The sequence below is a fragment of the Ranitomeya variabilis genome, chromosome 6 (assembly GCF_051348905.1).
Source record: "Ranitomeya variabilis isolate aRanVar5 chromosome 6, aRanVar5.hap1, whole genome shotgun sequence".
Classification (NCBI taxonomy): Eukaryota; Metazoa; Chordata; class Amphibia; order Anura; family Dendrobatidae; genus Ranitomeya; species Ranitomeya variabilis.
The window spans coordinates 312,940,307-312,954,009 of NC_135237.1; the positions used below are offsets into that span (position 1 = coordinate 312,940,307).

General features: G+C 39.1%; 1 protein-coding gene across 5 annotated transcripts in view; it reads left to right on the top strand.

Annotated features, from left to right (window-relative positions):
- Positions 1-8,708, top strand: part of LOC143782357 (cadherin-6-like) — a 428,058-nt gene extending 419,350 nt beyond the window's left edge. For all 5 annotated transcript variants that reach the window (XM_077269722.1, XM_077269721.1, XM_077269720.1 and 2 more), the window contains one exon: positions 7,006-8,708. In XM_077269722.1, the coding sequence (XP_077125837.1) occupies positions 7,006-7,496 (491 nt within the window). In that variant the 3' untranslated portion in view covers positions 7,497-8,708. The remainder of the gene's footprint in view (positions 1-7,005) is intronic.
- The last annotated feature ends 4,995 nt before the right edge of the window (positions 8,709-13,703 follow it).

Sequence of the window (13,703 nt, forward strand, 5' to 3'; positions counted from 1 at the left end):
GAGAAGGAGCTTGTTTTGTGTTTTAATAAGAGGGAGGTGAAGTTGAGGAGAAAGTCTTCAGATGAGGTCAGGTGGTAAGAAGTAAGGTGATATAATTATTTATTTGAAGAGTGGTGGGGTTTGGGTGTAGCAAATGAGAGTAAGGATTAGTGGAGCAAAAACTCTAAGGGAAAAGGGAAAATATAAGCATGGTGAAAGAAGAAGTGTTGAAAAATAAAACAATAAACAGTGGTAGCTCTTACCTTCTGCTCACTGCTGGTACTAGCATGTGGTTGAAAAACCAAAAAAGGCGACCAAAAACAGTCCATATGTATAAAAGTGCAAATGCTTTATTTCATATATAATAATAAGGACAAACAGCCAACAGGCAAGGGAATAGCATGCAATACAAGTATCCATAAAATGACAACGGTAAAACATGCAAGGTGTGCACACATACAGGAACCCACTTCATATGGGTAATACATATAAATTGATCCCTCTTCGCAAAATAGCGATATGGGAATAGGTGCCTGAGAAAATTCAAAACAGCTCACAAGGTAAGTAGCGCTCTGAAAACCAGAGCGACCTTACAATTCAGTAGACAAAAAGACATACATGGTAATAACTATACCTAGGTAGTGAGCGTTCCGGTTCCGGTGTGAGCTGTTTTGAATTTTCTCAGGCACCTATTCCCATATCGCAATTTTGCGAAGAGGGATCAATTTATATGTATTACCCATATGAAGTGGGTTCCTGTATGTGTGCACACCTTGCATGTTTTACCGTTGTCATTTTATGGATACTTGTATTGCATGCTATTCCCTTGCCTGTTGGCTGTTTGTCCTTATTATTATATATGAAATAAAGCATTTGCACTTTTATACATATGGACTGTTTTTGGTCGCCTTTTTTGGTTTTTCAACCACATGCTTTCTCCTGTTGATTAGCGACTAGTCCGTATTTAGGTAGTTCTTTTCATATGGCTGGCGAGTTATTATTATGATTTAATTTTGTATTTCTTTATATTCACGTATCTGCCATGCTGATTTCGTTTGCAAGTATTCTTTTCGTCACTGCTGGTACTGTATATTTCTAATGTGCACTTAAAAGCTGCACTTAAATGGTGCAGGCAGAGACCACATCAGAGACATGTTGCTCTAAATTTATACACCTTTAATTGCACATGAAAGATACCAGGTGACAAGAGGAGGGAGGAGCCGTAGGGAGACAGGTCAGAAAATTAAGGAATGGAATAAATAAACAGGTGGGATACACAAGTGCTTCTCACTAAATTAGAATATCATCAAAAAGTTAATTTATTTCAGTTATTCAATGCAAAAAGTGAAACTCATATATTATATAGAGTCATTGCAAACAGAGTGATCTATCTCAAGTGTTTATTTCTGTTAATGTTGAGGATTATGGCTTACAGCCAATGAAATCCCAAAAAGTCATTATCTCAGTAAATTAGAATAATTAACAAAAAACACTTGCAAAGACTTCCTAAGCATTTAAAAAGGTCCCTTAGGCTATTGCCGTAGGCTCCACAATCATGGGGAAGACTGCAGCAGACTTGACAGATGTCCAGAAGGAAGTCAATAATACACTCCACAAGGAGGGTAAGCCACAAAAGGTCATTGCTAATTAAGCTGGCTGTTCAGAGTGCTGTATCCAAGCATATTAATGGAAAGTTGAGTGGAAGGAAAAAGTGTGGAAGAAAAAGGTGCACAAGCAACTGGGATACCTGCAGCCTTGAAAGCATTGTTAAGAAAAGGCAATTGCTTCAAAAGCCACCACACACAAACGTATCCAGGATAACAAGTGTCCCATTCCTGGTGTCAAGCCACTCATGACCAATAGACCACGCCAGAAGCGTTTTACCTGGGCCAAGGAGAAAAAGAATTGGACTGTTGCTCAGTGGTCCAATGTGTCATTTTCAGATGAAAGTAAATTCTGCATTTCATTTGGAAATCAAGGTCCCAGAGTATGAAGGAAGAGTGGAGAGGCACACAATCCAAGCTGCTTGAGGTCTAGTGTGAAGTTTCCACAATCAGTGATGTTTTTGAGAGCCATGTCATCTGCTGGTGTAGGTCCACTGTGTTTTATCAAGACCAAAGTCAGCGCAGCCGTCTACCAGAAACTTTTAGAGCACTTCCTGCTTCCCTCTGCCGACAAGCTTTTTGGAGATGGAAAAGTCATTCTTCGGCAGGACTTGGCACCTGTTCACACTGCCAGAAGTACCAATACCTGGTTTGAAAATAACAGTATCACTGTGCTTGATTGGCCTGCAATCTCACCTGACCTTAACCCCTTAGAGAATCTATGGGATATTGTCAAGAGGAAGATGAGACACCAGACCCAACTATGCAGACAAGCTGAAGGCTGCTATCAAAGCAATCTGGGCTTCTATAACACCTCAGCAGTGCCACAGGCTGATCGCCTCTATGACATGCCGTATTGATGCAGATATTGATGCAAAAGGAACCCGGACCAAGTATTAAGTGCATTTACTGAACATATATTTCAGTAGGACAACATTTCAGATTTTAAGTTAATTTTTCAAGCAGGTGTTATAAAGAATTCTAATTTACTGAGATAATGACTTTGGGGTTTTCATTGGCTGTAAGCCATAATCATCAACATTAACAGAAATAAACACGTGAAATAGATCACTCTGTAATGACTCTATATAATATATGAGTTTCACTTTTTGTATTGAAGAACTGACATAAATTAATTTTTTGATGGTATTCTAATTGAGTGAGAAACACTTGTAGATACATATCTATACATTTACAGTCATGGCCGAAAATGTTGCCACTCTTGAAATTGTTCAAGAAAATTAAATATTTCTCCCAGAAAATGATTGCAATTACAAGTTTTGTTATACACATTTTTTTCCTTTGTGTATTTTGGAACAACACAAAAAAACAGAGTAAAAAAGAAAATTGGACATAATTTCATACTAAACCCCAATAATGGGCTGGACAAAATTGTTGACACTTTTCCAAAAATGTGGGTAAACAACTTTGTTTCAAACTTACCTGTGGCACTTTACAGGTGTGGGCAATATGAAAATCACACCTGAAACCAGGGAGAAGTTGGGGAGGGGAGGAGTTGACTCAATCTTTGCATTGTGTGTCTGTGTGGTGGATAAGCAGCTCCAATCAAGTTCCAAAGAAATTCAAGCTGTCATGCAGGCTCAGAGTTCATCAGTGTCAGTGCGAACTATCTGTCGACATTTGAATTAAATGAAGTGCTATCGCACTAGTAGGACCCCACGGTTGACACAGAGACATAAAAAAGGTAGACTGCAGTGTGTCAAAATGTAAGTGAGTATGCCAAAATCCTTCTGGGAATTCATCTTGTGGATAGATGAGACAAAGGTAGAGCTTTTTGGTAAAGCACATCATTCTACTGTTTAACGAAAACTGAATGAGGCCTACAAAGAAAAGAACTTAGTACCTTCGGTAAAATATGGTGGAGGTTCAAAAAATGTTTTGGTTTATTTTGCTTTTTGTGGCACTGGCTTCCTTTACTGTGTGCAATGTATCATTAAATCTGAAGATTGCCAAAGGATTTGGTGGCGCAACGTAGTGCCGAGTGTGAGAAAGCTATGTTTGCATCCTGTGTCATGGGTCTTCCAGCAGGACAATGACTCCAAACACACTTTAAGAAGCATCCAGAAATGAAAGGAAACAAAGCACTGGAGAATTCTGAAGTGGCTAGCAATGAGTCCGGATCTAAAGCCCATTGAACACTTGTGTAGAGATCTTAAAATTGTTATTGGTAGAAGGCACCCTTCAAATATGAGAGCCCTAGAGCAGTTTGCAAAAGAAGAGTGGCCCAAAATTCCAGTTGAGATGTGTAAGAAACTTGTTGATGGTTATTGGAAATTATTGATTGCAGTTATTTATTACAAAGGGTATGCAGTCAAATATTAAGTTTAGAGTTCCAACAATTTTGTCCAGCCCATTTTGGGGGTTTAGTGTGAAATTATTTCCAATTTGTCTTTTTTTCTCTGTTACATGCAAAGGAAATAAACATGTTTAACAAAACATGTAATCGCAATAGTGTTCTAGCAGAAATATTTCATTTTTGGGAACAATTTCAAGGGTGCCAACACTTTCGGCCATGACTCTATCTCTATATCTGATATTACAACATGCACAAATGTTTGACATATGTTATTTGTTAGTAACATTTAAAAATATTTAACCATATTGTAAAAGCCATACAGAAAAAACAGTCTGTTAATACACCTCCCACATAAAATGCAATAGAAATCAATAAAAGGGTCATATGTTCTTCAACTTAGTTACAAAAAAATACAGCTGACCATATAGGAAACAAGCTCCATCAATGGAAAAAATAAGGTTTAGAAATCTCAGAAAATGTGATACAAAGAAAAATATTTTTTAAAAGGTTCCGAATTATTTTTTACCACTTAACTAAAAAAAAAAGTTTGGTATCACTGTAATGTAATCATTGTGGATTAAGCATAATGACAATTAAAAAAAACTCAAAAAATAATGGCAAAATTGCTTTTTCTTCACCATGTCACAACACTTGGAATGTTTTCCTTTTCTTCAGTACATTAAATGAGTGGTGTTTTTCAAAATTGCAACTTGCACAAAAGCAAGCCCTCATATGGCATTGTCAACAGAAATGACTCTTGGTATGAGGGAGAAGGAAAACACAAAAGTGAAAAAACAAAAATTGTCTGCAGCGGGAAGGGAATAAATGGATTTTCCCTCAAACAATGTACATTTTAATCAATAAATCTTGGGAAGAAATACTTTCCAGAATTGGATATGGTAAAATAAAATGTTCCCATGCCAAGACATTCTTATTAATGTGCCCCTTCTGTGTGCTGTGTAATGGCTGTGTCTGACCGTACAGCAGGGGTGGGAAACCTCAGGCCCCAGGGCCATTTACAGCCCTCGACCTTTTATCAAGCCCCCGAGCAGATTCTCACAGACCACATTCTTGGGCAGGGAGCTGTATTTTGATTACAACCAGCTCATTAATTTCTTCTTGCTCTGTTAGCACACACGCAGTGTTCACTACTGAACACTGAAGGGCATGCAATTAAAGATAACATTCTGAAACCAGCGCCAGAGTGAGGATGTACTTTGTGGGTGGAGTTTGTACAGCCCCCGAAGGACTGTATAAATATCCAAATGGCCCTTGGTAGAAAAAAGATTCCCCACCCCTGCCGTACAGGGACATGGTCTGATCATACCACAGCTCATGGGCAGGAGAGGAAACAAAAGAGTATACAGACAGGACAACATGGGATCACAGTTGCTGGTTTCTTTCATGATATCACAGTGCTAGATCTGTATGTTGGAATCAATATGCCAAGGCTTCAGATTCATTTACTGATATTATATGACATTTTCGTTAATAAAAAAAGAATGCTAAAAAATAATGCCGGATTCACCATTAGCCTGCCTTTTGGGGATGACATACTGTATGCTCCTAATATTGGTCAGTGTTAATAAATCTGCCCATTGATTCTTAGTTTTCGTTTATCCTGTTGATGACACTCAATGCAATTATTGTGGGAAACATTTTGGCACGGGTGCCTGAATTTAGCGGCGTTTTATATTGTACAATGAAAGGTAACTCATTGTATCTCCCTTGTGTTATGCATTATAGCAAATTTCATAAAGAGAATCAGAAAATAACCTTACTGGGAATGCCTCCAAAAGGCTTTTGTGCTTTAATCATAGCTAAATATATATATCTACAGAAGTTAACCACACAGGATACACCTCTGCGAGACTTTTCTTTACATTTTCCTCGCTAATTTCCTTTGATTTACAGTAAGGGATCATTTGAGTACAACTGTGTAATTATACTAAAGTCTATTTAAAGTCTCGCGTACACTTCCTTCAATCAATGCGCCTATTTAGGTATGATAGGACAATGATGCTGCAGCACTTAGACCATTAGTCATTCTTCTTTCCGTTTAGATAAAAGAAGCTACAAATCCAGCTCTGTTGGTAAAATCTCTGCCAGCTTCCTTCTCTTTAAATCTCCATTTAAAATCTTTGATATGGAAAAAGAAGAATAAAGAATGACATTAATTGGAGGAGAGAAAGAAGAACAGTGTGTTTTTATACCAGTTGTTAGTGATGTAATAGTAACGTGCCGAGTGTAGTACGCCACAAATAAAACAAGCAATTTCCCGTTCTGTAAGGCAAAGAGCTAAAGAGATTGTAGTAATTGGGGCTTAAATATGAAGTAAAGCAACATTATACCACTATCTCAACATCATTGGAAGGCGTAGTGAAGTACTCGACATGTAATAAGTGCCATTTAGGAGAAAACCTTACAAGCAATACAATGATGTCAATCCCTGCATAAAATGATCCAAATATACATATATTAAACAATTTACAATTCAATTGGAAGCCAAAATGCTGAGTTATATGGAATACTGGAAGAAACCACCGCAATTACTGGCAACACCATTGCTTTTCTCATTGGCTACAGCAGTGCCTGAATGGCAGGAATGTTGTTATTTTGATACTTAGCCACACAACTCTTCTCACCTTGATTTTTTTATTTATAATATTTAGATCAGTAATATCTCTGCTAAATATTATTCCCATTGTTGCCTCGCAATTCCCTTCTCTCACCATATAGGTCCTTACAGCAAGTGATGGGGACATTATTAGGAAACAACAACTGCAATAAGTTGAGATGTGCTCTCCATGTTTGTGTGGATTTCCTCCCACACTCCAAAGACATACTGATAGAGAATTTAGATTGTGAACCCCAATGGGGACAGTGATGATGATGTCTGTAACACACTAATGGAAATAAAAGCGTTATATAAAGGAGTAAAATAAATAAATTGCCATGACTTTTGCAAATTACTATGTGGTGAAATTTTAAGAAACCCAAACACAAAGTTGTATAAATGTCTACATGCTCATAGATGAAAGCTGTGAAACATGCGTATACTTATGTACTGTGTGATAATCAGCATGTGCTTTACTCTTGTTTCAGTGACCGTGGTGCTGTTTGCTGCCCTAAGACGACAGAGAAAGAAAGAGCCATTGATTGTATCTAAAGAGGATATCCGAGATAACATTGTGAGTTACAACGATGAAGGCGGTGGAGAAGAAGACACTCAGGCTTTTGATATTGGCACCTTGCGGAATCCAGAAGCCATAGATGACAACAAACTGCGCAGGGATATTGTTCCAGAAACGCTATTTTTCCCACGTCGAACACCAGCGGCCAGAGATAATACTGATGTCAGAGATTTCATAAACCAAAGGTTGAAGGAAAACGATCTCGATCCAACAGCACCACCCTATGACTCCTTAGCCACTTACGCGTATGAAGGAAATGGTTCCGTGGCCGAGTCTCTCAGCTCTTTGGAATCTGTCACTACAGATGGAGACCAGGACTATGACTACCTAAGTGACTGGGGGCCACGTTTTAAAAAACTAGCAGATATGTACAGTGGTGCAGACAGTGACAAAGACTCTTAATACATTGCCTTTTTTGGATTTCCAATTTTTGGAAAAGTAAACAGCATTTAAAAATGAGGAGTAGCTATGTCCATGGCTCTCTCTTTGGGCCATCTGCTCGTCCAATTGTTTAATATTTGAAATTCGTGGAGACTTAATGTCGAAAACTTTTTATAGTACAATTTATGAGCTTCCAAGAGGCATTTTTTCATTTGTTGCTTTGCTTTTTTATATTACCACGTTTTAGTCAGCCCTTTTTATCTAATCTGTGATATAAACACTATGGGAGGGAGGGGAGCAATATTTGTACACAGTCTACTCGCATTAATATATCTACTGTCTCCATTGCCATGGACAGTCACATGTTCTATTGCGCACCAATTGCCCTTATACCCACTGAATGTTATATTGTAATGATGTGGGAGGTATAAATATTACAGGTTAGGCCATGTGGCTTCAGATCCACCACCTTGCCCCAGTATACAAAGAATATGTGTGAATATATAATACAAAAAAGCAAAGGATTTTACAGTGGATCTGATATTTAAAGCTGTTTTTACCTCATCATGGTGGGAAGTATATTAGCACTCATCAATTTTGCAAGCATCACTTTTGACATTTTAGTGTCTCCAGGTTTGGAAAAAAGAGACACACGTGGACTTTTTTTGATTCTGATATTTCCATAACTGAGCCACTGAAGAAAAAAGCATAAAAAAAAAAAAAAAATTTCCCCCTTACCGTCTGTGAGAAGACAATACAAGCTGTCAAGTGTAAAACTTTGTGAAGTACGAAAATAGGTTGACATTGTCTCTGTTCCGAACATCATGGAAAGTGTTTAGTAGAATTCTATACAAGTGTAACAAGAATCCCATAACTTCAGGAGGTTTCACATTAAAATGCAAAGAATAGGCAAGAACATTATCTACCTTCTTATTGTTTTAGGTGCGATAGCAGTAGAGGTTCTGTAAGATGCTTAACACTATACATGCTGTAATTTGTATACACCAAAAATAGGAAATATTCTTGCCGTATAATGTGATGTGCTCAGAAATGACGCTTCTTGGACAGGCATGTGATCAAGAATGTTTCAAGGACTGGGATGGAAGCAGTTTATAATACCATAAAGGAGATCATGTTATCTACTGATCAGTGTTAATTTCAACTATTTGCTATGATTTCTGTGTAATATTTTGGTTTATTTAAATAATTATAAAGCTGTTGTTTTTATAGAAATTGTGTGTTTACTTGAAAATGGAAAAAAAATCTAAAGGTGAAGGGTTAAATACCAACAAATATCTGGTTTTACACAGTTTTATAAAATGATATAAATCCATTCCAGCAGGACACGGTGAAAAAACATTTCTAAGAATCACGTATAGTGATTCTCTAGAAGATGTAGCAAAAAGAGCTGTTACTTTTAAAGAAGACCTTTCACCAATTCTTTCCTTATAAACTGTAGAGTCCTGCACATAGTAATAAAAATGTACATGAATTTTTTATCATTATTAATATTATTATTTTGTCCACGCATTTGTGGAGATACAGAGCAACAAAACTACTGGTGCCTAATGTGATAATAAAAACCCAAGATGAAAGAAAACAATACAGCATTCCTCCACATGCTCACAACCACAGTGGGGGAGACTACCAGGAGGACATGTTTAATATAATAAGGACACTCCTAAAGCTAATACAATAAGGCAGAAAGAAACGGAGTTTCATGTCCAAAAACGTTTATATAAATATTTTATTACATTACAAAAATTACCAATAAATTACCAATATATGAATATACATAAAGATAAAAAACAAGACAGTTAGAAGAGTAGGGGTAGCACGGACAGAAAATGGTGCAGAGCTCGGTCTGATGCCAAATACCTAACAAATCACCTGCATCGTGCAGAGTATAACACAGGTCTAAGTGCGGGGGGCGTATAGAACAATATGTACCAATACCATGAGCCCTGTACACAGACTCATATCTCACTTGTCAAGCCATAAATCCCCACCCCGGACTCTTACCCATGTACTGGCACCACGACCGGACCACACCGTTGCCCCAAGGCGCGTTTCGCGTCAGATTGCTTCCTCAGGGGGCGGTGCTGCTAGCTGACCGGCGCTGCGTTTTATGGAGTCCCAAATTATGTAAGTGCGTCCACCTGTACCGGCGCATAGCCGCGTGTCGCCCAGCCAGGAGCCGTGACCAATAACATGTCCTTCTCCACGACAAGGCCATCCATCCGTCTCAGGACGTCCGTAGTGTCCCTGACATAGGAGGGAAGTGTCTCAACCTGTGGTTTTAAATAATATTCAATGAATTTACATGTTGCATCACAAAGCCCTCCCATGCCAGAGACAATCGGACGCCCCGGAGGAGAGATCAGGTCTTTGTGGACCTTGGGGAGTAAGTAGAAGGTAGGTATCACAGGGTATTGAATTAGCAGACCACCCAATGTTTTCTTACTGATGATGCCCCTCTCAAATGCCATCTCTAGGATATTCTGTGCGCATGCCTAGTGACGTCCAAGTCCCGGGGCATTGTGGGAGGCGCCGCCGGATGACGTTTGCGGTTCAGTGAGGTCATTGTGACTGCATCGCTGAGCCGCGGCGCCATCTTGGATGCCGCTCGCAATGCAGCTCCTGGCTGGGCGACACGCGGCTATGCGCCGGTACAGATGGACGCACTTACATAATTTGGGACTCCATAAAACGCAGCGCCGGTCAGCTAGCAGCACCGCCCCCTGAGGAAGCAATCTGACGCGAAACGCGCGTTGGGGCAACGGTGTGGTCCGGTCGTGGTGCCAGTACATGGGTAAGAGTCCGGGGTGGGGATTTATGGCTTGACAAGTGAGATATGAGTCTGTGTACAGGGCTCATGGTATTGGTACATATTGTTCTATACGCCCCCCGCACTTAGACCTGTGTTATACTCTGCACGATGCAGGTGATTTGTTAGGTATTTGGCATCAGACCGAGCTCTGCACCGTTTTCTGTCTGTGCTACCCCTACTCTTCTAACTGTCTTGTTTTTTATCTTTATGTATATTCATATATTGGTAATTTATTGGTAATTTTTGTAATGTAATAAAATATTTATATAAACGTTTTTGGACATGAAACTCCATTTCTTTCTGCCTTATTGGTGCCTAATGTGGTAATTTTTTATCATTCAATTGGGTGGTTCATTTCATACCGCTCTAATGCTGCCGAATCATAAAAAAGGAGCGTTGGTATGTAGGAAAAAGTAGACGCCCACAGTAATGACCTAAATGAGATGCCCATCGAGGTGAGAACCTGTGCCAGCATACTCATGTGAGACTGTGTCTCTTGTGACCATGCCACCTTCCCGTCACTTCCTGTTAGTAACGTACTGGGAGAAGAGGTGGACCTCAGCATCAGAGTAAGGAGCAGCCAATGACCGAGGTTAAGGATTACTGCTAGGGAGGGAGGTTTGGGATGTGTGGCTGTCACACGTGACCACGCTGGCACAGTTTCTGACCACAATGAGCATCTCATTTAGGAAAAAGCTGTGGGCGTCTACTTTTTCCTTCCTATGGATGATGCTGTTTTAGGATCGGAGAATGTCATAGTGAGATGAAAGTACATGCCCACAGAGATTAATGAAATTAAACAACCAGTTGAATGATAAAAAATAATACATTAGGCGGAGTAGAGAATATTTTTAAAAAAATAATCTACATTCCTACTACTACATGCAGGAATCTATAGTCTATAAGACAAAAATTGGTGAAAGATCCTCTATAAAGTAGTGATGGGAGACTCATCCTGCTCATAGACTGGATGTTTGGCATGGGTACAACAATTCAGCGTATCTCGGACACAATTCTAAAAAACGTAGTTTTCCCATTCACAATGTCTCTTTAAGGGGAAAATTAGGCTACAGAGTTCATCGGCTTTAGAAACAATTTAATGAATTCCTGAAATTGATCCAGGATTGATAACCTAGAAAGGACCACATAAATAAAAGAGAAATGCTGCATTCTTCTGTGCGCATGAAACTTTGCACGCATCTGTTCACTGTGGGCTTTTGGATAAATCTGTATTATAGCTTCTTTTAGTATGTAGTCATAATATAGCTTCCGCAGAGGTGCCATGGTACCTCCATATGGATGATTTTATATAGAAGCATATGCAATGCAATATACATTTGCTGCATGCTTTCCGTGCAGATAATATAGTGAAGTTATGATCCCATAGAATCATTCTAGGGAAAAATATCTCACACAAGGCACCCAATGGAGCATGATACAGCAACACATGCAACCTCCTACATACATCTTTCCATTTCATGAGGTCCTAGAGTGTACTTTATATGGGTTCGAAATTGGTAAAATTATATAGATGTGTGGAAACTATTTTTTTTATTCAAACCTTTGGGGTATGTGCACACGTTGCGGATTCTGCTGCGGATTTTTCCGCAGTGGATTTGGAAAATCCGCAGTGCAAAACCACTGCGGTTTTCACTGTGGATTTCATCGCGGTTTCAACTGCACTTTCCTAATGGTGCATGTTGGAAACCGCTGCGGAATCCGCAGAAAGAATTGACTTGCTGCGGAAAATAATCTGCTGCGATTCCGCGCGGATTTTTCTGCAGCATGTGCACAGCGGGGTTTTTTTTCCCATAGGTTTACATGGTACTGTAAACTTTGGGAAAACTGCTGCGGATCCGCGGCGTCAAATCCGCTGCGGATCCGCAGCAAAATCCGCAGCGTGTGCACATACGCTAACAATAAAAATGTTTTTAGGGATTATTTATCACTATTTTCTGATTCTTAGACATTGCAAACTTATACCACACAGTCCAAAAATTAGCCCCATTTATCAGTGTTTCAATTTGTGGCATGTTTACATTGTTTAGTCTAAGTTTCCATCACCTATTAGCTTACTTTGTGCCAGAAATATGCAGCACATTTTTAGTACATTTTTTGAGCACTGTGTTGTCTCTTTTTAGCAAGGACACACACCCTTATAGGACAAAAAGCATTAAGTGTCTACATTATATTATAAATATGGTACAGGAATTCTGGGTCTTTTTGCTTAATAAATGTACCCCTTTTATGTGTATTTATTTGAAAGTTAGATCTGCAATTATCAAGAAATTCTTTCAAAATCTCAAGTTGCTTTTGGAAGGAAATATTATATTTAATCAACAAAGATTCTGAAAGTCTGACTCCTGTCACTCATTTACATATTCTTAAGGGAACAAAAAAACAGAAAGCTCTCTGGTAATCACAGGCAACTAATAATTAAATACGACAAGTTTCAATAGGAGAAATTTGCTAAGCTAAATGCACCAGATTTCTGGCTCAATATGTGATATAATAAACAGGTTTAAAAAGTGTTCATAAAAGTGAATAAACTAAGAGATGGTGTAAGGAAGAGAGAAAAGTGTCCAACAAGTATAGAAAATTTACCATACAGCATAAGCACTGTGATATATATGTTATATCTGTAACCTACCTTGTCTGGTTTTACACAGAATATATCAAGTGAAAACAACACTATTAACCTGGAGATATGGGGATAGTCTGCAGGATAATAGCATTCTGAATTTGTCTGGCGCCAGCAATTAGACCCCGCTGCCAGGATGGAATAAACTTTATGTTCCCTGTAGCATCGGTTTCAGGCATAGGGGTGGTACTGACATGAGCTCAGTAACCACTCTGTGTATAGAGAGCAGCAGCTGTAACCACGCCTCCCACAGTGACTGACAGCCGGCCATAATGATGAGCTGCTGTCAGTCAGTGCCATAGCGCAGTTACAAGTGCCTACCTCTATGTACAAAACGGTGACTGAACCAGTTCCAGGCCCACCCCACTGACTGAATGCGGAAAATTTCCTCCCGGCAGCGGGGGTCTAAATGCGGGCAATGGGCAGATTCAGAATGCTATTAACCTGCAGATTAACCTCACTTATATCTGAAGATTAATAGAGTTTTTCATGTAACAGGTTCCCTTTAACCCATTCACAACCTTTGACGTACCTATACATCTTGGTCAGGTTGGGGTTCACAACCTTTGACGCATAGGTACGCAAGGAGCATGGTCTAAGAGGCTTGTGTCAATTTAATACTGAAAGGTATAATACATTGAAATGCAGCGATCAGCATAATGAAAGTTAAAGGCCCATACCAAACTAAGTAAAAAAGTTAGTTACTCAGGGAAAACCCCAAAAAATATGCCAAAAAATTATGCTTTTTCATACTGCC